This window comes from Panthera leo, chromosome D1 (assembly GCF_018350215.1).
Source record: "Panthera leo isolate Ple1 chromosome D1, P.leo_Ple1_pat1.1, whole genome shotgun sequence".
NCBI lineage: Eukaryota > Metazoa > Chordata > Mammalia > Carnivora > Felidae > Panthera > Panthera leo.
In genome coordinates this window covers 89,823,180-89,846,110 of record NC_056688.1, presented here as the reverse complement: position 1 = coordinate 89,846,110, position 22,931 = coordinate 89,823,180, and the positions used below count along the sequence as shown (strand labels likewise).

The following is a 22,931-nucleotide window of genomic DNA, read 5'->3' as shown; positions in this document are numbered from 1 at the left end:
GAAAGAAAGAAAGAAAGAAAAGAAAAGAAAGAATGAACTTTCAGCCTAAGATCCTTACCCCTAATCACCTTCTATTAAAAAACACTGCATCCATACTGCTCTCTTCACATCAGCCCCACTGGAGGAGACAGGACACGTTCTACAAGGATGATTTCCCTCAAAGGCTCAGGGCTCAAACGAGGGTGACCAACTAGCCTTGTTTGCCCAGGACTGTCCCAGTGTTAGCACTGTGAGCGTTGTGGCCCAGGAAATCCCTTGTTCTTGGGGAAACGGGTGGGTGATCACTACTGGCAACCCATTCTCATAGCACAGGAATGTTCTGCCCTTTAGAGTTGCCAGTGGCTAAAATGGAGTCTCCGAATGAATAATTCCTCCCTCCTTGGGGTATAAGTCATCCTTGAGTTACCCCTAATGGTCAAAAGGTATTTTAATTGCTGTTCGCATTTTACAGATGAGGAAACTGAGGTTCAGAGAGATGAAATAACTTGCCAGAAGCACACAGGAGCCAGGAATTGAACCTGAGTCTTTTTCCAAAGGTACCCCTTCCACTCATCATCTTGTCTCTCATCACACCACTGGGCTGATTGTCCAGGAACACCCTGAGATTGCTCTTGCCCTCTTGGAAAGGTAATCAGACATCCAGACAGAAGAAGCATGGGTTTTCAGCTATGAGAAGACAATGAGGCATGTACAGCTTGGGAGTTAACAGCACAGACTCTGGAGCCCAACTGCTCAAGTTTGAATCTGGGTTCTGCCACTACTTAGCTGTGTGACCTTGGACAAGTTACTTAACTTCTCTGTACCTTAGTTTCCTCATATGTAGAATGGGGAAAATACCAAGTAGTGGGACCAAATTATGGAAAGAAACTCTTGACATTCTATCCTGTTCTTTCCCATCAAAACATTTATGGTTTAGGAATTTCTGGAAGCTCTCCAGACCATAGACAAACCTTTAAATTTGTCATGGTAGTGGCTGTCTGCGCAGCTCTACCAAAACGGGATGACATGGTGCAGGGTTGTAAGCCCCGCCTTTTACTTACTGGAGCCCATGGGATCTCTTCATATCATACCTGCCCGCAAGGGAGCAGGGAGAGCGGGATGCCCTCCATGGGGCAACACCTATCAGTCAGCTCTGCTTTCTGAGGTAGGTGTGATCAACGTCATTTAAGAGATGTGGAAACCAAGGCTCACAGAATTTCCAGAATTTGCTCAAGGTACAGTTAATAACATGCAGAGTTGGGATTCAGACTTAGATGGAATTGTAAAGCCACTATGCTTCATTGCCTCCATGTGTTAGTTATTATTGCTATGTAACAGATTACCAAACTTAGTGGTTTAAAACAACAAACATTTATAATCATACAGTTCTTGAAGACCAGAAATCCAGGAGTGGCTTAGCTGGGTAGTTCTGGTTCTGAATGTCTCACGAGGTTGTAGTCAAAATGTTGGCCAAGACTGCTGTCGTCTCAGAGCTCCACCAAGGCTACTGAAGCTGCTTCTAAACTCAGTAATGAAGTTGTTGGCAGGCTGTAGTTTCTTGCTGGCTACCGGCCAAAGGCTTCAGTTCTTGGCCACATGGACCTCTCCAGAGGACTGCTCCCAGCATGACAGCTTACTTTCCCCAGAGCAAGAGAGTCAAGAAAAAGAAGACAGAAGAGTACCCAAAAGCTACAGTCTTCTATAAATAATCTTAGAAGTGACATCCCATCATTTCTGCCACCTGATATTGACCACACAGACCAATCCTGGTACAGTGTGGGAGGGGACTACACATGGGTGTGAATACCACCTGCAAGTGCATCCCCCAAAGCAGCCAGCCCACCCACAGGGGTCAGGGAAAATCAGTTTTCCCTGACCTGGTAAGTAGCCAAGCCAGGCAAAGGTCCACGAGGGAAAACCATCCCGCGCCTGCGCCCTCCAAACTCCACTGTCCTAGGGTCCCCAGGCGGAGCCATCCAGTGGTCGCATCCTATTGGCCCCTCCCCATCCCGCAGCGCCACCACCGCGGCAGCCGCCACCACCCGAAGGACTACAGCCCCCGGCATGCTCTGCGGCGGCCTCGGAGCCACGTGACGAGCTTCTCCGCGTGTCACCGTCAGGTGACTCGGGGAAGATGGCCGCGTTGACGGTGGAGAACTTCGCCGCGCTCCAGAGCCTGCTGAAGGTAAACTGGAGGGGTGGGGACAGCGCGAGGCGGGTCTTTGTCCCCGGGACTTGGGAAGGAGAGGGAAGACTAAAGGAACCCGGATTTGGAGCCGCGACCCTGCCACTACGTCTTTGGGTGACCCCGCAGTTGCGCCTTTCCGAGCTTTTTTTGGAAGTGAGCACGAAATTAATGCCGCCCCGACTGGATGGTGGGGAGACAAATCGGATAACGGACGTGCAGGCGCTGTACAAATGCCCCCTACTAAGAGTCTCTGGGGCTGGCTTTCGGGATTGGTGTATTGAGGTGCTAAGTGCTAGATCCTCACTACGAGTTCCCCATTTCAGCGCGCAGCCCTCCTTCGCTCTGTAGTTGGGAAATCTCTCTCCTCTGCGTCCGCACAGCCCCCTGAGCGAAGCGTGCGTTCTGTTTTCCTGAATCGCGGGTTTTCTGTAGTTCCTTTGACCGGCGTAAGGGCCAAAACACTCCCTGGAGGATTATTTGAAAGATTGTGAGGCTACTTAAAACCAAATGAAATGATGGATTGGAATTACTTGTTTAACTCTGACTTCGCCTGTGGAAGAAGGGGCGGTCTTATCTTCCCTTGTAGACACTTTTCTGCCTTTCTTACAGAATGTAAGATCCAATCGGGATTTTTTTCTTTTTTTTTTTTTAACTCCAGATGAAGAAGGCTGAGTTAATACTAAGAAGTTCATGGCACAGCATCGTCATTGATTGGTCCATGCAGTGGTCCCTCTTTTGTCTTAACAGTCTCTTCAGTGCTCATTTGTATTTTCCTTCCCTAAAAGCATCTGCTCTATGTTACTCACAAATGTATCCCCAACAAGTATCCTCAACTCCTGGCACACGGCATGTGTTCAATACATAACTGTTATATGAATTAACGAATGAAGTAACAAAGCTAGGATTGGAAACCTATGGCTCTCAGCTTCCACCTTGGGCCTTTCAACCCTCATTGTGGCTGTTCTGACCACCCCTTATGTATTCATCGGTGTGGACTTTTTTTTCTTTAATAAACTTTAAAAAATTATCATTAATGTGTAACACACAGAAAAGTGCACATCTCAGGGATTAATCACACCTATGTAACCATCACTTTGGTCAAAAACAAAACATTACCAGTACTGCACAAATCTCTCTGTTGTTCCATAATTGCTACCCTCACCCTCACCAACCCAGTGGTAGCCACTGTCCTTACTTTTAAAATCAATTTAATATTGCCCATGTTTGAGCTTCACATAAAAGGAATAATACAACATTTGGTTTTTCTGTTCCTGGCTGTTTTTTCTTGCCAATATGTAGCAATAGTTAATCCATTTTTATTCCTGTTATTCTATGTATTTTCTTTTTTAAAAAATCACTTTGAATTTTTATTTTGAGGTAATTATAGATTTACATGTAGTTGTAAAAGGCAGTACAGAAAGATCCCATTTACCCTTTACCCAGTTCCCCCTATCAGTAACATCTTGCAAAACTATAGTATGATATCACAACCAAGATATTGACTTTGATACAGGCAAGATACAGAACATTGCCATCATCACAGGATCCTTCATGTTGCCCTTTTTTTTTTTTTTTTTTAATTTTTTTTTTAACGTTTTTATTTATTTTTGAGACAGAGAGAGACAGAGCATGAATGGGGGAGGGGCAGAGAGAGAGGGAGACACAGAATCGGAAGCAGGCTCCAGGCTCTGAGCCGTCAGCCCAGAGCCCGACGCGGGGCTCGAACTCACAGACTGTGAGATCGTGACCTGAGCCGAAGTCGGACGCTTAACCGACTGAGCCACCCAGGTGCCCCTCATGTTGCCCTTTTATAGCCATATCCACTTCCCCTCTGCCCTTGCCTTCTCCTTGCCCTCTGGCATTCTTCCTTTCTATAATTTTGTCATTTCACACGTTGTATAAATGGAATCATTTAATACATAACATTTTGCAATTGGCTTTTTCACTTAGCCCTTTTCTCTAGAGATTCATCCACGTTGTAGCAATAGTTATTTTCTTTTTATTGTTGAGCAGTATTCCATGATATGACGTTTAGATTGTTTTCGATTTTTTGGTACTACAAATAAAGCTGCTATAAACATTGGTGTACAGGTTTTTATATGAAAACAAGTCTTTATTTGTTTGAAATAGATGCCCAGGAATACAATTGCTGGGCCATTTGGTAGCTGCATGGTTCGTTGGGGTTTTTTGTTTTTTTTTATTCTTTAAGGAACTGCCAAACTGTTCTCCAGAGGGGCTGTACCACTTTGCATTCTCACCAGCAACAGATCAGGGATCCTGTTTCTCCCCATCCTGGCAGCATTCGTTGTCATCACTGCATGTCATTTGAGCCATTCTGATGGGTGTGTATTTGTATCTCATGGTGGGTTTTTTTTATGTTTATTTATTTTGAGAGGGAGAGCACACGAGTGCGCATACACAAGCGGGAGAGAGGGAGAGAGAGGATCCCAAGCAGGCTGTACACCTGCCGAGCCCATTGCGTGGCTCAATCTCATGGTCATAAGATCATGACGTGAGCCAAAATCGAGAGTCAGTCGCTTAACCAACTGGACCACCCAGGCGCCATCTCGTTGTGGTTTTAATTTGCTTATTTTTTATGATTAGTGATATTGGACATCTTTTCACATGCTTATTTACCATCTGTATATCTTCTTCAGTGACATATCTCTTTATGTCTTTTGCCCATATCCTAATTGCATTGTTTAGCTTTTTTACTTTTGAGTTTTGAGATTATGCATTTTAGATACTGGTTCTTTGTCAGATACGTGGTTTGCAAATATTTACTCCTAGTCTGTAGCTATCTTTTCATCCTCTTCATAGGGGTGTATTAACTTGCTAGGTTTGCCATAACAAAGTACCGCAGATTTCACGGTTAAACAACAGGAGTTTATTGTCTCACAGTTCTGGAGGCCAGGTGTTGGCCAGATGGGTTACTTCTGAGGGCTGTGGGGACCAATTTGTTTCATGCCTGGTTCCTAGTTTCTGGCAACATTCCATATACCTTAGCCTGTAAATCTCTGCGCTCATCTTCATAGAGTGGTCTCCCTTTTTGCATCCCTGTGTCTCCATTTCCCTTTTTAAAATAAGGACACGGGTCCTGTTGGATTAGGGTTTTCATCTTAACTAATGACTTCGTCTTAACTAATTACATCTACAACAATTCTGTTTCTAAATGAGATCACATTTTGAGGTACTGGGATTTGGGACTTCGACATACGAATTTTAGGGAGACACCATTCAGCGCATAACAGGAGCTTTCACAGAGCAAAAGTTTTAATTTTGGTGACGTACAATTTGTCAACAATTTTCCCTTTTACAAACTGTGCTTTTGGTGTCATGGCTAAGAACTCTTTGCCAAGCCATAGGTCTCCAAAGTTTCTCCTCTTTTTTCTAAAAGTTTTATAGTTTTGCGTTTTCCATTTAAGTACATAATCCACGTTGAGTTAATTTTGCATAACATGTGTAAGACAGTGTGAGATTGATTTATTTATTTATTGCCTGTGAATGGCCAGTTGTTCTGGTACCACTTGTTGAAAATGCTGCCCTTCCTATATTTACTTGCTTTTGCTACTTTGGCAACAATCAGTTGGGGGGCACCTGGTTGGTTCAGTCCGTTGAGCATCCAATTCTTGATTTCAGCTCAGGTCATGATCTCACTGTTCAGGGGTTCGAGCTCTACGTTGGGTTCTGCACTGACAGTGCAGAGCCTATTGGGATTCTGTCTCCCTTTCTCTGTGTCCCTCCCCTGCTTTCTCTCTATCACTCTCAAAATAAAAATAAACTAAAAAAAAAAAAAAAAAAGAATCAGTTGGGTAAATTTGTGTAATTTATTTCAGAATTCTCTATTTTGTTTCATTTATCTATTTGTTTATTCCTCTGGTGATACCACATAGTCTTGATTACTGTGGCTATGTAATGAGTCTCAAAATCAGATTGGCTGATTTGTCCTACTTCATTCTTTATCAAAATTGTTTTAGCTATTGTAGTTTCTTTGCCTTCCTGTATAAATATTAGAATGATTTTGTCTATATTTTTAAAAACCTGCTGAGATTTTCATAAGAATTGTGTTAAACCTGTATATCAGTTAGGGGAGAATTGACCTCTTTAGTGTGTTGAATCTTCCAATCTATAGTATAGCTCCCCACTTATTTAGATCTTTGATTTCTTTAATCTGTGTTGGGTAATTTTTAGCATACAAGTCCTGTACATGTTTTGCTAGATTTACACCAAGTATTTTCCTTTTTTTGAGCAGTTGCAAATGATGTGTATTTTTATTTCTATTTATTTATTTTTTAAAGTTTATTTATTTTGTTTTTAGTAATCTCAGCACTCAGTGTGGGGCTCGAACTCACAATCCCCAAGATCAAGAGTTGCATGCTCTTCTGACTGAGCCAGCCAGGTGCTCCTGATATTGTAGTTTTTTGGGGTTTTTTTTGTTTTTTTAATGTTTATTTATTTTTGACAGAGAGAGAGAGACAGAGCATGAGCAGGGGAGGGGCAGAGAGAGAGGGAGACACAGAATACGAAATGAAACAGGCCCCAGGCTCCAAGCTGTCAGCACAGAGCCCGACGCGGGGCTCTAACTCACAGACCGCGAGATCATGACCTGAGCTGAAGTTGGAACCGACCGAGCCACCCAGGCGCCCCGCCGATATTGTAGTTTTAATTCCAGTGTTTACGTGTTCATTGCTAGCATGTAGAAATACAGCTGATTTTTTATGCGTATCTCCTATTTGCAAACATGCTGAACTCACTGATTCTAGTAGATTTTTTGTACACTCCTTGGGACTTTCTGTGTAACAGTCATGTTATCTGCAAATAGGGACAACTTTGTTTCTACGTTTCTGATCTTTTATTTCTTTTTCTTAACTTATTTCAGTGGCTAGAATTTTCAGCACTGTGTTGAAAATGAGTGGTAACAGCAGACATCCTTGGCTTGTTCCTGACTTTAGATTTTCACCATTAAGTATAATGCTATCTCTCGGTTTTTTGTAGATGCTGTATATAAAGTTATGGAAAGTCCTCTCTATTTCTAATTTTATGAGAGTTTTCATCAGGAATGGATGTTGAGGAGCACCTGGGTGGCTCAGTCAGTTAAGTGACTGACTCTTGGTTCTGGCTCAGGTCATGATCTTGCAGTTTGTGGGTTTGAGCCCCACATCGGGCTCTGCACTGAGCATGGAGTCTGCTTGGGATTCTCTCTCTCCCTCTCTCCCTGCCCCTCCCCTGCTCGTGCTCTCTCTCTCTCTCTCTCTCTCTCAAAACAAAATAAAACTTAAAAAAAAAAAAGAAGAATGGGTGTTGAATTTTGTCAGCTGCCTTTTCTGCATTGATTGATATCATGTGATTTTCTTCTTGAGCTGGTTAATATGGTATCCTTTTTTGTTTCCTAGAAAAGATTGTGTAGAATTAGTTAATTCTTTTTAAACATTTGTTAGAGTTCTCCAGCAAGCGATGCCAGGGTGGCTCAGTCAGTTAAACGTCCGACTTCGGGTCAGGTTAAGATCTCAGGTTCATGGGTTCAGGCCCTGCATCGGGTTCTCTGCTGTCAGCACAGAGCCTGCTTGGGATTCTCGGTCTCCCTCTCTCTGCCCTGCCCCTGTGCTCTCGCTCTCTCTCTCTCTCTCTCAAAAATAAAATAAACATTAAAAAAATATGTAATAAAAAAAAAAAAAAAAAAAAAAGGAATTCTCCAGCAAAACCATCTGGGCCTGGAGATTTCTTCTTGGGGAGTTTTAAATTATGAATTCAGTTTCCTTAATCATTATAGGGCTATCCAAATTATCTGTTTCATATTGGGGGAATTGTGGTAGTTTGTGTTTTTTGAGGAATTTATCCACTTTATCTAAGCTGCCAAATTTATATGTATAGAGTTGTTTGCAGTTATTCTCTTATTTTCCTTTTGAAATCTTTAGAATCTGTAGTGCTATGTCCTGCTTCATTCCTGAATGTGGTAATTTAGGTCTCTTCTCTGTTTAACTTTGTCAGGCTTGCTAAAAGTTTGCCAACTTTATTGATATTTTCAAAGACCTAGTTCTTTGTTTCATTGATTTCTCTCTCTTTTTTTTTTTTTTTTTTCTGTTTTCAATTTCATTGGTTTCTGCTCTTTGTTGTTTCCTTCCTTCTTCCTTTGGGGTTATTGTGCTTTTCTTTTTCTTTGTTCTTGAGGTGGGAATTTAGATTATTGATTTGAGAACTTTCCTCTTTTCTAATATATGCATTTAATGCTGTAAATTTTGTTCTCAATGTTGTCGTGACTGTGTCCCCAAAATTTTGGTTTTGTTTCTCGTTTTTATGCATTTAGTATAATTTTTAAAATTTCCCTTATGGGGGCGCCTGGGTGGCTTGGTCGGTTAAGCGTCTGACTTCGGCTCGGGTCATGATCTCATGGTCCGTGAGTTCAAGCCCTGCGTCGGGCTCTGTGCTGACAGCTCAGAGCCTGGAGCCTGTTTCATATTCTGTGTCTCCCTCTCTCTCTGCTCCTCCCCATTCATGCTCTGTCTCTCTCTGTCTCAAAAATAAATAAACGTTAAAAAAATTTTTAAAAAAATAAAATAAAATTTCCCTTATGCTCCTTTCTGATCTGTAGATTAAGTTTCCAACTGTTTGGATATTTTCTTGACATCTTTTTGTTAGTGATTTCTACTTTGATTCCATTGTGGTCACCAAGAACACACTCTATACGATTTGAGTTCTTTCACATTTGTCGAGGTCTGTTTTATGGCTCAGAATATGATGTATCTTGGTATGTGTTCAGTGGGCACTTGAAAAGAATGTATATTCTGTTGCTGGGTAGTGTTCCATACATGTTGATTAGATTGATTGATGGTGTTGCTGAAATGTTCTATGTCTTTGTTGAATATCTGTCTAGTTCTATCAGTTGTTGAAAGACAGTTGTTGAAGTCTCCAATTGCATTTGTGGATTTGTCTATCCCTCCTGTCCGTTCTATCTGTTGTTTCTTCTTGTGTTTTCTAGCTCTCTTCCTGGGTGCATACATATTTAGGATGTTTTCTTAGGAGATGGAAACCTTTTATCATTATATAATGTCCCTTTCTGTCTCTGGTAATTTTCTTTGCTGTGAAGTCTACTTTGTCTGATATTAATGTAGTCAGTCTTGATTTTATTTCATTAATATTTGCATGATATATCTTTTCCCATGCTTTTAATCTGTCTCTATCATATTTGAAGAGCATTTCTAATAGACAGCATTTAATTGAGTCATATTTGTAGCTCATATTTAATTTATCATTTACAGCTCATATAATTATCGAATGTTAGAATTTAAGTCTGCCATTTAATTTTTTGTGTTATCTGCTCTTTTATGTTCTTTGGTTTCTTTTTACTTTTTTCCTGCTTTCCTGTGGCTATTTGAACACATTTTTGGCATTCCCTCTTATCTATAACATTTTTAAATATATTTCTCTTTCTAATCTTTTTAGTGGTTCCTCTCGTTACATTTATATACATAAATCACAATCTATCAGTGTCCTCATGTTACCAGAGATGAAGTGTGGAGACCCTATCTTCCTTCAAGTCCCTTCCCTTGTTTATAATATGATTGTCTTTAAGTTATTTCCTCTGCATACATTTAGAGCCACATTGGACAGTGGTATAAGTTTTGCTTCATCCTTCAAACAGAATTTAGAAATTCAAGACAAGGAAAGTCTATTGTGTTTACCCTTATTTTTGTTTGTTGTGTTCTTTCTTCCTGATGTTCTCAGGTTCCTTTTATTGTTTCCTTTCTGTTAAGAGAACTTCTTTTGTCTTGTGACAGATTTTCTTAGTTTTCCTTTATCTGAGAATGTCTTGATTTCCTTTTCATTTTCTGAAGGATATTTTTTGCTGGTGTAGGATTCCAGGTTGATCGTTTTTCTTCCAATATCTGTAAATATTGTGAAAAATATTGTGCCACTGCCTTCCTGCTTCCGTGCTTTCTGATTTGAAATCTGCTATTATTCTCATTATCCCATATAGATAAGATATTGTTTCTCTCTCACTGGTTTCAAGATTTTTTTTCTTTGCCTTTAGTTTTGCTGGACATACGTCTTGGTATAGGTTTCTTTGGATTTATCCTCTTGAGAATTTGCTTCGGTTCTTGAACGTATACAGTTATGTCTGTAGCTAAACTTGGAAAGTTTTTTTTTTTTTTTAATTTTTTTTTTTTATGTTTGTTTATTTTTGAGACAGAAACAGAGCATGAGTTGGGGTAGGAGCAGAGCGAGAGGGAGACGCAGAATCCGAAGCAGGCTCCAGGCTCTGAGCTGTCAGCACAAAGCCTGACGCGGGGCTCGAACCCACCAGCGGTGAGATCATGACCTGAGCCAAAGTCGGACACTTAACCGACTGAGCCACCCAGGCACCCCTACTTGGAAAGTTTTAAGCCATTATTTCTTTAAGTACTTTTTCAGCCTTGCCCCCTTTTATCTTCCCCTTCTAAGACTCCAGTGACATAACGTTAGATTTTTTTGGTATAGTCCCATACATAGACCCCTGAGGCTCTGTTATTATTTTCAGTCTGTTTTCTGTGTGCAGATTGGGTAATGTTGAGTGTTCTGTCTTCCAGTTTACTGATTCTTTCCTCTGTCCCTTTCTGGTACTGAGCCCATCTACCAAACTTTTAATTTTGGTTATTGTATTTTTTCAGTTCTAAAATTTCCATTTTGTTCTTATTTGTATCTTCTCTCTTTGCTGGGACTTTCTGGCTTTTTAATTTGTTTCAAGTGTGTTTGTAAGTACTTGTTGAAGCATTTTTATCATGGCTGCTTTGAAATCTTTGTCAGATAATTTTAACATCTCTTATCTTGATGTGGACAATCTAATGATTATCTTTTTGCATTGATCTTTCTGGCTCTTGGCATGATGAATGGTTTTCAGTTGAAAGCTGGGCATTCTTGTATTATACTCTGAGATTCTGGATCTTATTTAAATCTTCTGTTTTAGCTGGCTTTCTCTGACACTGCTTGGGTAGGGGGAAAGGATTTCTGCCTCATTACTACCAGAAGGAGATAAAACTCCAGGTTCTGCACTTGGCTCCTACTGACACCCAAAAGTGGGGGTTCCTTGTGACCACGGGGCAGGGGTGGGAGTTCTGGCCCCATGTGGTGACTATTAATACCATGGGGTGGTGGGACTTGCTGTCATTCAGTGTGGATGAAGGTCCCAGCTCCGTACTTGGCCTTCTCTGACACCACCCTGGTGGGGGCGTTGGGACACCGCATTGCAGCAGCAGAGCGTGGAAGTCTGCATTCCCCACTCAGCCTTTGCTGACATAGGCGGGAGTGGGGCTATCGTTTTTTCTCTGGTGTTCAGCTGCAGTAGAGCTGTTATCACTTAAAAGTTTTCTATCTTGCTGAACTTTTTTGGCCAGAGAGAGCAAGTATTTGTTGGAGTTATTGGTTTTGTTTTTGTGTACCTGTTGGCATCGTGGGTTGCCCTGTTCTTCAGCTCAAAGTCTCCGATTTACAGACAAAAAGAGAATCCAGTAAACTCACCACCATGTCATTTCTTGGTCATGAAGTCCACAGCAGGTCCCGATCCTCCCCTCTCCCCCTGCCCCCCCCCACCCCCGCTGTCAGAGTTATTTTGCGTTTGTTTTCTGTATGTGGTTTTAATTGTGCCCAATGGGTTTCGTTATGCTTCTAAGGAAAAACTAAGGAAAAGTACATCTGTTTCATCTTTCCAGAAATGGAAGTGTCCTAAGGACCTTTAAATCTTGAGTCTCAAAGGTATCACACCATGACTGGGACAGTATTATGCTCTAAAACATGTATTTTCAGAGTCTGAATTGGTTTCTTCCCCCACCTGTGATTTAATTCATAGGCCTCCTCAAAAGATGTTGTCAGACAGCTGTGCCAAGAGAGCTTTTCCAGTTCAGCCGTTGGCTCAAAAAAGCTCTTGGATATGACATGTTCCAGCTTGTCTGTGACCCAGGAGGAAGCAGAGCAGGTAAGTATGGTCAGAAATGACCTTTGGCCACTGGTTTCTCAGCCCATTAGGCTCTTTCTTAACATCCTAGTCATTGCCACATCTAAGGAAATATTTCCCCTGAAATGTCTGTTGACATTATAACAAACTTAAAATAGATTTTTTTTGTTTTTGTTTTTTTTAATGCTAGTGAACTTAGGAAGGTCTTTGAACCTTCACTTCCTTATGATAAATGAGGCCTGGATGGGAGAATTATACCTAGAATCAGAGGTCCGGCCATTTCCTTTTTAGACCTGTTCCCTAGACAGTGTGGACCAAAGCCAGCCTTTCTGTGATTTTCTTTCCCTGTAACCTGCCTCTGCTGTTAGATTGTCAGCCAGATGGCTTTGACAGACTTCTTCAGGATCACTGGGCAGAGGCTCCAAGGCCTGAGTATGAGTCAGGGGACATGCGTTTGGACCCCCACCTGACCTCAGCGGGTGGCCAAGAGGAAGAGTGAGTTTATGCAGTACTCACAGCCTTCTCTTTTTAGGGCAGATAGGTTTCTAAAACAGGAGTTCATCCAAACAGACCTACGTTGTTGCTGTTGTTGTTGTTGTTATTATTATTGTTGCTATTTTTAACACAGAGCTCTGTTCATTGAAGTCAGTGATAGAACAGTAAAAGGCAGAAGCCAGATTATAGAAGCGAGCTGGACTTAGTTTGGGTTCCCCAAAAGTAGACCCTGAGGCGAAGAGTTGGCTGCACGTAATTCCCTGGGGAAGTGAGTCTGGAAAGCACGAAGGAGGGAGGGAGTGGGGAAAACCCAGCAGGGAAGGAGAGCAAAGCCGCGAAGGGTTGCATTGATGTCTGGTTACTGCTGTGGGTGACAGCGCTCAATCAGGGGATCCTGTAAGAAACCCTGGGGAACACAGCCCTGAATTGCCACCCTGGAGGGCATCGATCCACTAACTTGCACCCTCATCAGTGGAGGGCTAATGCCCCCTCACCTCTCAGTTGTGCCTCTGCGGCTGCAGGTCCTCCCGCGGCATCCGAAAAAGCCCTAGTTCCCTCCGGATTCTTGCTTTCAGCTAAGCACTGTTAGGCTCCCAGACGACCGCAGGCCACACTGGGCTGCACAATTGGTGGAAGGACAGAGTGGAACACGGCAGCCTAGCGGGGCAGCGTCAGGAACCCCTGGGCAGTCAGCACAGCCACCTGATCCGTTTGTTCTCTTTGCCCTCCTCGGTGACAGCCTACGGACTAGGACACCCTGGATTGAAAGGCCAGCCCCCTCGGGAGCCAGTATCTCTGGTAACGATTCAGTACGCCCAGCTTCAGGTTGGGGCAGGCAGTGTGCAGCCGGAAGCCGAGCTCAGGGAGTTCATGTGGACCTCCTGGTCCCGAGTCAGTGACCCCAGGCAGTGACCTGAGGCAGTGTCGCCTAGTAACGCAGCTAACTTTTCACTTCTCTCGCGTTACCAGGGAACAGGCTGGAAAGTGAACTGAAGGTCAGATTCTGTGCACAAGGAAAGAGGGCTTATTAACCCTTTGTTCCCAAACAGAAGTTTCTGGCATGTTGACAGGTTCCTAGGTCAGGCAGCTACACCTGTCTTCTAGAACAGCAGGTGGACGTAGAGGTGGGCCAAGGCACATGGGCGTCAGGACCCATGGGACCGTTCAGGTGACTGTGGCAGCGAGTCGCAGGCCCTCGGGGAGCACAAGCCCGCCCCCACCCACCCCGTCACCACACACTGTCCCGCAGCTGCTCTGGGCTCTGCACCGCCTCACCAGGCTGGCCGTGTTCCGCGACCTGTCCTCTGCCGAGGCGATTCTGGCTCTCTTTCCTGAAAATTTCCACCAAAACCTCAAAAACCTGCTGACGAAAATCATCCTGGAACACATGTAAGTGCTCGTTTCTTGAGAATTCCTTGTAATGCTTTTATAATGATACTTCGGGTCAATATTTATCTTCAGTGTCATTTTTAATGGCTAAATGTATTCTTTATGTGGAGAAATTGTGTATAATTTAGTTAAGAAATTCCCTAGTGTTGGATGTTTAGGCTAATGGCAGCTTTCACTTCAGTGAAAATTTTACTGTGGAAGTTTTGCTCACATGCTTAATCATTTCCTTATTGGTTAAAGGCCAGAGTGAGGCTTTGCTTTATATTCTCAAGTTGGCCATTAGAAAGGTTGCACCAACTGTGTTCCACCAGCAGGACACAAGAGCCCCGTCCCCACGCCTTCATCAGCCCGGAGGGAATTTGTTTCACGTTTTCCCCCAGTTTACAGATGGCAAATGCACCTCATTTCAGTTTATGTATCTTTGATACTAGTGATGTCAAATGTCTTTTTCATGTGTTTTAAATTATTTTTTAACGTTTATTTATTTTTGAGAGACAGAGAGAGCAAGAGAGAGAGCGAGCAGGGGAGGGGCAGAGAGAGAGGGGGAGACACAGAATCCGAAGCAGGCTCCAGGCTCCGAGCTGTCAGCACAGAGCCCAACGTGGGGCTCAAACTCATGAACCGCGAGATCATGACCTGAGCCAAAGTCGGACGCTCAACCGACTGAGCCACCCAGGCGCCCCTCTTTTTCATATGTTTAATCAGTCATTTTTGTTTCTTTTGTGAATTATCTAAATATTTTCTGGGAAAATCCTTTGGATACATACAATTTAAGCAGAACCAATTAGCTGCTGGTTAGCAGTAGGCTTGAACGGAATTGTAATAACAGATAATGCCTATTGCCAAAGGTTTTATTTTTTCAGAAACTTCCTCACACGTGACCATGTTTTATTTTGCCTGTGCTTGGCACCTCACTGTGGCGCTCTTTGCCGTAGCACTAGCACTAGACAGGTCTGCTCGGGTGTGTCTGCAGAAGATGCATTACTTTGTGGAGCGGGTGCTCAGTACAGGAGAACAGATTGACCCTTCCTGTTTTGTCTCGGAGAACGATAGTGCAGGGCGAATGCCGTGCATAAGCCTTTTCTTTTTTTTTTTCCCTACCTGTGAAAACTTAACCAACTGAGCCACCCAGACGCCCTTCTAAGCTATGAAAACTAACAGCGCTTATGGCCTTCACATCACTGAGTTGTGTAAAACAGACAGAAAACTGCTTCTTGGCGGCAAACATTTCTGTGGTCCTTTCCCGTCAGGAAGTGATTACAGGCTTAAAGACCCCGGAAGGGGTAGAGGTCCAGGTCCACGGGCCTCTCTCGTGATCGGTTCTCATCCCTCTTCCATTATTTTTTCCTCATCTTTCCCTCTTAAACAGCTCCACTTGGCGAACTGAAGCCCAAGCAAATCAGAGTGAGTACCAAGAAACCCACCTTCCTCCCTACCCTTCCTTTCTGGCCCCGGCTCTTCATCTGCCAGGCGGCCGGAGTTGGTAACCAGAACTCAGTGTGCATTAACCTAATCCCGGTGAACTGTGTGTTGTGCTTTTCTTTTTCATCATCACTTTTTCGTTTTTTTTCTGATTGTGAACTTAATATAATAAGGGTGTGTTGTTTATATAAAAAAAGGAAATAGGCAAAGCAGAAAGTGAAGTACTTAAAACTATTATATTTCCATTAGGAAGAAAACAGTAATGGAAATTGAATTAGTTTGAAAGATTGAAATTAAAGAGGTATGTCATAAATGGTTACTATACTTACTAGCCAGTCACAGTGTTGACAAACTCTAGCATTAACTCATTTGGTCCTCCCCACCCCACCCCAACCCCCACCCCCACCCCCGGGAGCTAGGCTAAGGTTATCCCCACTTTACAGATGAGGAAACAGGCTCAGAGGTTAGAGAAGTGGTGGAACCCAGCTTCAAGCCGACTCTCCCTCTCAAACCAGAGCTCTCTCCACTGTTATCGAAGCGACACATTTCCTAAGGCTCAGGCCCAACCTCATCTTCCCTGCCTTGTGTTGTCTCTCGTTCTGTGCCGACATCCGGAGGGTCGTGTGTGCCGGCAGAAGCCTGGACGGGCGCCCACCGTGAATCGGTGCTAAGCACAGGCAGCACAGAGCGGTAGCGAAGAAGGCCTGTGACTTCCTGTGAGGTCTTGAACCCTGGCTTCTGCCTCCCTCAGAGACTTGCTCTGCGGCCCGGGAGCATGACACAGCCATCGGGGCTGTCTGTCACAGAGTAAGGGCTTGGGAAGGCGAGGGGCGTGAGCTCTGAGCCGGGCTGTCTCTTTCACAGTCTCTCTGCCACGCCTAGTCGACCTGGACTGGAGAGTGGACATCAAAACCTCCTCTGACAGCATCAGCCGCATGGCCGTCCCCACCTGCCTGCTCCAGATGAAGGTACGTCTGCCGCCGTGCTCGTGAGAAGGAACGAAGGGGCCGTAGCGACTTGCCCCCCCGCATGCCATCAAAAATGCCAGTCCCCAAGCTCTGGGACCTGTAACCCCATAGGAAAAAATTTAGCACCCAGAGGGAGTCTTTATTTGTCAAGTATACATAATACTACTATATTAACATATTACAGACATAATAAAACATAGACCAAAAGTAGACAGTTTAAAGTGGTAAGACAGACACAAAGCACAAGTTTTAAAAACCGTTTGCTGATCCCTGAAGTTTACCTAACACACTGACGGGAAAGTTTAGCTTCCACGGGGGCGCGCGCCATCAGACTTCAGACTGCCCTCTTGATAATTTTGGTGCCTCTTGGGCAACTGCCTGTCCGATGGATTTGGCCGCTGCTGTTTGTAACGTGGCTGAGCGGGAGCTCCTGTTAGCAGTTAGACAACTGTCAGCCCTTCGTTTTCTTGCTCGCACACTCTTGCCTCCTCGGTGTTACCTTCACTTTACAGTTCTTTCGGGAATCTTTTTAAACCGCATGTCCGTTTTAGGGCTTGTTTAGTGATGCTGTGTTCACTTAACCACACACCCAGAAAGTCACACCTGTAAGAAAATGAAAAAGTAGGGGTGCCTCTAACAACTAAGTCTTTAGATATTAGTAGACTTTTCTTTTGTTCTTAAAGAAACAGATAACCCTAACTAGAAGCTGTAATATTTATTCTGCACCCCGTGGAGTCCCATGTACCCTGGCTCCCTCTGCGTAGAGCAGCAGTGTGGGCCCCCCAGCGCCTTCTCACTCGACGGCCCAGAGTCGGGGGTCCGAGGGGTGAGTGAGCCTCGGCTTCTCCGATACTCTCCCTCAGCACCCCTTATGGACGGAAACTTTCCCGAGCCTCTGGGAATCCCATGTGCTAAACAACTCCAGGGCTAGGACGCTGTGTAGCTCTGAGCCAAGGGCCTGTCCTCAGAGGTTCAGGAAAGCCGGGTAGGGCTCCCAGGTCCAGGGCTCACCTGCAGGGCGATGGGAAGAGGGGCGGCTCTGACTTTTGGGCCACGTTCTCTTTGCAGATCCAGGAAGATCCTAGTCTGTGTGGAGACAAGCCTTCCGTCTCAGCTGTCACCGTGGAGCTGAGTAAGGAAACGCTGGACACTATGCTGGACGGGCTGGGCCGCATCCGAGACCAGCTTTCCGCCGTGGCCAACAAATGACCCCAGCCAGCCGTCGCCCCCACTGCCGGGTCCCAGCTGCCGGCCAGCGGCGGAGGGCCTCCCGGCCGTCCCTGTAGCGGCAGCTGCGGCCGACGGCAGGCCGGCCGGTTGGGTCGGGGAGGGGGCTGCCATCCAGAAGGCACCGCTGGATTGGGAGGAAGCGGCCACGCCCCCACGCTGTTCTCCTCACTCACTATCTTCGCCTCTTTCCGAGGCAGAAGCCTCCGTCGCCGGAAGACTTAATCGCCGCCAGAGCCGTGTGAGGGGGCATCTGCCTCAGCAGCTGCGCGCGTGGCTGCTTGGAAAATCCGGGCCCCGTTGTGGAGCTCATCTAACGAGTTCCTTCCCAGCAGCAGGTGTGACTCACGCGTTGGCAGCCCTGGAACACAGGGCGGTGACCCGCGGTTCCGCCCCTCCGTCAGGGAAGCTGGCCGGGTCCCCAGAGCGGGGCCACCTCGGTATGCTCCGCCCCGGCCTGCGCTCAGAGCCCTCCCGAGCCCCCTCAACCCTGCCGGCCCTCCTTCCAGCGTAGGGAGTCTGAGATGGCTGCTCGTCTCCTCCCTCGCAAAGCCAGAGGGCCCTTCCTTGGTATCGTGCTGCCGTTCCAGGCTACAGACGTGGGAATGACTGGAAATAAATAACAGTTCTGAAAACTTCATGACTCTAGTCATGCTCCTCGAAGCTTCTGTCCTCAGCCCGAGTTGTTGCCTCAGGCCAGTGCTGCCTCATGTTTGTAAAGATGATCCCAACTTTGCAATTCCCAGCTAAGCCCGTGGGCATGGCGTGACCTGAAACCAGGCTTGGGACCCTCCCCCGTTCCCGGTTTGTCTGTCATGCAGAGCAAAGGAAAGCGAGGTTGACAGTATCTGCCCGTTAAGAGCTAGCGTGGATGTGCCCCTTAGAGCTGAGCCATCCCTGGCACGTGCCTGTCACATCCCAGGGACCCCTGTGTGAAGCTGCCGCCTCGCCATCCACATCACCCCACGGCAGCAGCGTCCAGCCTGCCGAGTGCCCGTTTTGACGGCTTCTGGGCAGTGTGCGTGAATGCGGGGTGGGGGCAGGTGGAACCCGGGGGAGAGACAATGGGCCCCGTCAGGCTGCCAGGGTCGGAAGCCAGCTCTGCCTCAGTGACGAGGTGTTTGACCTCCGAGTCTCAGACCACCTAAACGGGGATACTAAAGTACCCACTCTGCAGGGCTTTCGTGAAGAAAGGCTCGGTCATGTTAGTGCTGATTATTAAAGGAAAGGGAGGTGGACGGCTGTCTGCTGCCATCACTTCATCTGCTGTGGCAGGGCTGATGGACGGCACATGTCACCAGTGGGGAAGTCCGCTCCGTGAAGTCCAGTCGCCTGCCGGGAAGCGGCCTCATTAGGACCTGGGCCCAGATCTGTCTCGCTTTCTGTCTACCACACGGGACTCTGCAAGGGAGGTGGAGGTCTGTGACTTTGGCTCCATTCGGAAAGTGCTGGAACCGAAGGAGAGATGAGAAAACTCACTGCTGAGACACTAGGAATGTCAAGAAAAAAAATCCCCAGTTCCTCTTTGCTGTTTCCTGGAAGCTGAGCAAACTTCTCTTAAAATGGCAGTTCTTGACTTCATGGCCGCTGTATCCATTGATAATCTGTGAAAGCTGTGGATCCTTTCTGTAGGAAATGAACATTCCATGTTTTACAGTCAGTGACAGGGCTTCATGGACCCTGGAAGCCAGCCCACTGTTTCCAGATTGAGAGCTCCTGATCGTAGGTTGAATTCAGCCTTGTGAATTCAACCCCTCTGTTTCCCTTTTGGTCCCTGTGACTCACAGAGTTCTCCCAATCCCTGTTCTCTGGACCTCCCATGGGAAGCCATAACAAAATCACTTGAAGCAGCGTAGGTGTCTGGGCATTTGGATGTTCCTTTAGTCAAGTTGACCTGAACAGAACCATCTGGGTGCATTCCATATGGAGGGCATTCAATAAATAACCGGAAAATTCAATGACTGTTTGCTACCCTTCACCTCATGTGCTCACTTACAGGGTTTGTTTTCCACTGATAGGGAGGATGGATTGTTTGTGGATACCGTATTTCTAGTTGGTCTGATCCTATCTCAGAAAAACCTCCTAGCTTTCTGTGGATCTCAAAGGAAGCTCCCTCCTTCAGTGCTTGTCTGGTTTCCCAGTAGTACTTTGTGTAACGAGTAGCAGTCCGTAAACTGTCCTTTCCTTAGAACATGGCGAGGTTTGGATGTCCAGACTCCATCCACAAAAGGGCAATGCTAGACCTATCACCCTGCCTGTGCCCCCAGCTGTCCAGCACTTTCCACCCACCAGGCCACAGTGGGCAGTACGTGGCTCAGTCCTAACCAATGTGCTTAGCCCACAGACTGTGTCATGATTGTATATAACTCAAACTGGGCCAGCCTGAGGCTTTCTCTTTGACTTTTTCTGCTGGAATCAGCAAAAATCATCTTCCGCCTCTGGGTACTGGTAGTGAGGCCAGGAAGATCCTTCTTCTGCCACACAGAGAAAGCCCATCTGCAAGGGGAGAGGCCAGCCCAGAGCAAAGCGGAACCCAGAGGTTGGGAAGAGGACCGGAGAAGCCGGTGTGCCTGATGCCACTCCCAGCCTCCTCCTGCTCTCTCCTGGTGTTAAAATGTACCCAGGATTTCCTTTTATCGGGAATGGTAAGATTGGAAACTATTGTCATGAAGGACGAAGTTTATGCACACGATCTCTAGAATCATGAGGTGTGGCACATCACACAGGGCCACCTGGGGAAAGACCAGAGATGGTCAGGAGGCAGGGACGCAAGGGGACAGCATGGCCCGAGACTTTATTGGGGTTTTCATGGGGAGGAATGGGCAAGGCAGAATAGGTCCATCAAGTCAGCTCGGGATTGGCTAGTTTGAACAATTCCGGCGGGCTCTGGACTACAGAAGTGGTCCCTACTTGTGCGGTACCTGGGCCTGGGGTGACTCGGGCCAGGGGGACTATTGCTTGGTGTGGGAGAGTTTGGTAAAAGACCTCGCGGTGTGGCTGTGGATGGGTTGATTTTTGTATCAAAGTCTTGTTCTCTGGGGAGGTAGGAATTAGCACAGGGAGGGAGAGTCTCCAGGATCAAGGCCCCAAATGTCAGAGCGTCAAGAATACGGAAGATAAAATGCAGTCACAGGGAGGTTATGCAGCAGTAACAAACACTCCCAAGGTTGCAGCGGCTTTTAAGTTAACAAGTTTATTTTTGCGACCCAGCCGATGAAGAGTGGGGGGACAGGGAGTAAGTGTTCTCACCACAGTCACTAAGGACAGTGGAAACTTTTTCCCCACACAATCACTGAGGTAGGATGGGGGGATATGGCAGATCGCACACTCTTGAAGCTTCCTCCCAGAAGCGACGAGCCAATCCCATGAAGACCGAGGACTTCAGTCCTTCCATACACCGGTGACGAAGGGAAATGTGTTCGTGATCCGCTCTGAGAACTGTCCGCCATCTGAAGCAAAAGATGCCATTTTTTGCCTACGCTGACTTGCACTTACAAACAAAAGAACAGTGAGCAAAATGTGTGGCACTCGACGCATCTCCCCAAACATCTTCCTGCCTCCTCACATTACCCTCTGGAGTCGGCGGAACATCTGCTCCTTGGGTAGTTGTGCGTCCACCTAGGAGCCAGCTTGCGACGTCCAGGGCCAGGTTAGAACTCAGATCTGGGTCTTTCAACTCAAAGGCCATAGTCTCTCCACCCCTGCTTCGATTCTGGAAAAAGAACACGTGGATTCTCCACAGACAGCCGAACCTCCCCCTTAATGTGGCCACTTGCCGCTCTCTGCCTCTCCAGCCCTGCCTTACCACTTCCACCTGGGGCCTCTTTGCCTCCATCTCTGGTGATTTTTCAGTCCAAAGACATTGACATGAGGACCAGACATTTGGGTCTTTCCCACACGAGTCAGTTCTCTAAACACACCGAGTGGCCATCTTGTCTCGTAGTTACTTGTCACGCTCTGTGGCCTGGTATTTATGAATTTCCAGGAAGTGAGTCCAGTGTGGTGTAAAAGGCCCTTCATTATTTCGCTCAGTAAGCTGAGATGTTATCAGAAGTGAGAGAGTTTTTATTACTTTTGAAAAACACTTTCATCTAGAAACCATTGACTACTTGGCATTTTGAAGGCTTTCCAGTGGTTGAACATGAACAAGAACTATTTTGAACCCGTAACCACTGACTTCCAAATGCTAGTAACCACTACACTTCCCCTGACCTGCATGATGCCGCCTTTTGTCCAACTTCCTGTTTTCTCTAGTGCTCGCATTTCTGCGGCTTAATTGTCCTTTTCACAGCTACTTTAAGAAAGGGAAAAGAAAGATTTCTTAATAGTATTCCCTGGCTTGTGCCAAAGGACCCTAATTTCCAAGGAGAGAAAACCATTCTTAATTTGAGGAAATGTCAAGAGCTCTTAAAGGTAAATCTGAGAATCAGAGTTTCTATTAACCCTGGGCTCTTGTCTGACACGCTTTCATGCCTCTTCTCTAAGTGGAGATGAGCTACTCCTCAGGTAACACACCTCACAGATTCACAGTAAACCATGAAGTGGTCCCATTGACTGATGAATGGGACCTTCGTGGCTATTGGCATCAATGTTGCGCTAGCCATATGACCTTAGACATATGCCACACAATGAAATACGATGCTGTCCCAACAAGTGGATGATAAATGAACTGAGTGATGCCCTGGGATATCAGAGGGCACTGGGATCATTGTTATAAACACTGGATCCGGAGAGGGCCTCTGCTTAGGATTTCAGGAACTCTGACACAGCTCCTGCTCCAGGCATTCCTTTGGCTCATTCAACTTCTGGGAGGGGGAGTCACTGTAGTAGGAAGTGGATTTGAGACTGCTTCAACAAAAGCCCAGTTTCCATGGGTGAAAGAATTCAGTTTCTCTCTTGCATGTGAAAGTCCGGGCTGGGAGAGGCTTGAAGAGATGGGACAGTTCTACTCCGTAGACCTGGGTCCCCCCCCATCTTGTGGCTTCGCCAATCAGAAGGTGTTGGCCCTCGCCCTGGGTGTGAAGCCTGCTCACCACTACGCTCCATGCTTGCATCCCAGCCCACAGGAACCGGGAAGGAGGGAGCGGAGGGCGTACCCCAAAAGTCGCTACATATTTCCATTCATATGTCATTGGTCATAATCGCATCGTCTATACTTAGCTTCAGGGTAGGTTGAGAAATCCTTTTTCTGGCTGGGCAGTCACGTGTCTAGCCAAAACTGGGGGTGGATGTGGCGGGAAGGAGTGGGGGTGCTCATTACTACAGTAAGAAGGAGAGAGAGGACAGTGAGAGACAACCGAAGGCCCGTGTGTTTACCTGCTCAGCTGCTCAGTGTAGC

At 46.0% G+C, this 22,931-nt stretch overlaps 1 protein-coding gene across 2 annotated transcripts; it reads left to right on the top strand.

The window, feature by feature from the left end:
- The first annotated feature begins 2,100 nt into the window (after positions 1–2,100).
- On the top strand, positions 2,101–19,551 carry COMMD9 (COMM domain containing 9). 2 transcript variants are annotated; one of them, XM_042905400.1, is made up of 6 exons: positions 2,101–2,164; positions 11,988–12,113; positions 13,837–13,976; positions 15,346–15,380; positions 16,263–16,366; positions 17,435–19,551. In XM_042905400.1, the coding sequence occupies exons 1-6, from the start codon at positions 2,114–2,116 to the stop codon at positions 17,573–17,575; spliced, it is 597 nt and encodes a 198-aa protein (XP_042761334.1). In that variant the 5' UTR covers positions 2,101–2,113; the 3' UTR covers positions 17,576–19,551. The 2 variants fall into 2 exon arrangements, with proteins under 2 accessions (XP_042761334.1, XP_042761335.1); XM_042905401.1 differs by lacking the exon at positions 2,101–2,164 and adding an exon at positions 2,321–2,449.
- Positions 19,552–22,931: the final 3,380 nt, after the last annotated feature.

Bases quoted from the DNA above. Each gene is read 5' to 3' on its own strand.
- COMMD9 (XM_042905401.1), top strand. From the start codon at position 2,336: ATGCCGCCCCGACTGGATGGTGGGGAGACAAATCGGATAACGGACGTG. The intron at 13,977-15,345 runs GTAAGTGCTCGT...CCTCTTAAACAG, and splicing joins AAAATCATCCTGGAACACAT to CTCCACTTGGCGAACTGAAG. The intron at 15,381-16,262 runs GTGAGTACCAAG...TCTCTTTCACAG, and splicing joins TGAAGCCCAAGCAAATCAGA to TCTCTCTGCCACGCCTAGTC.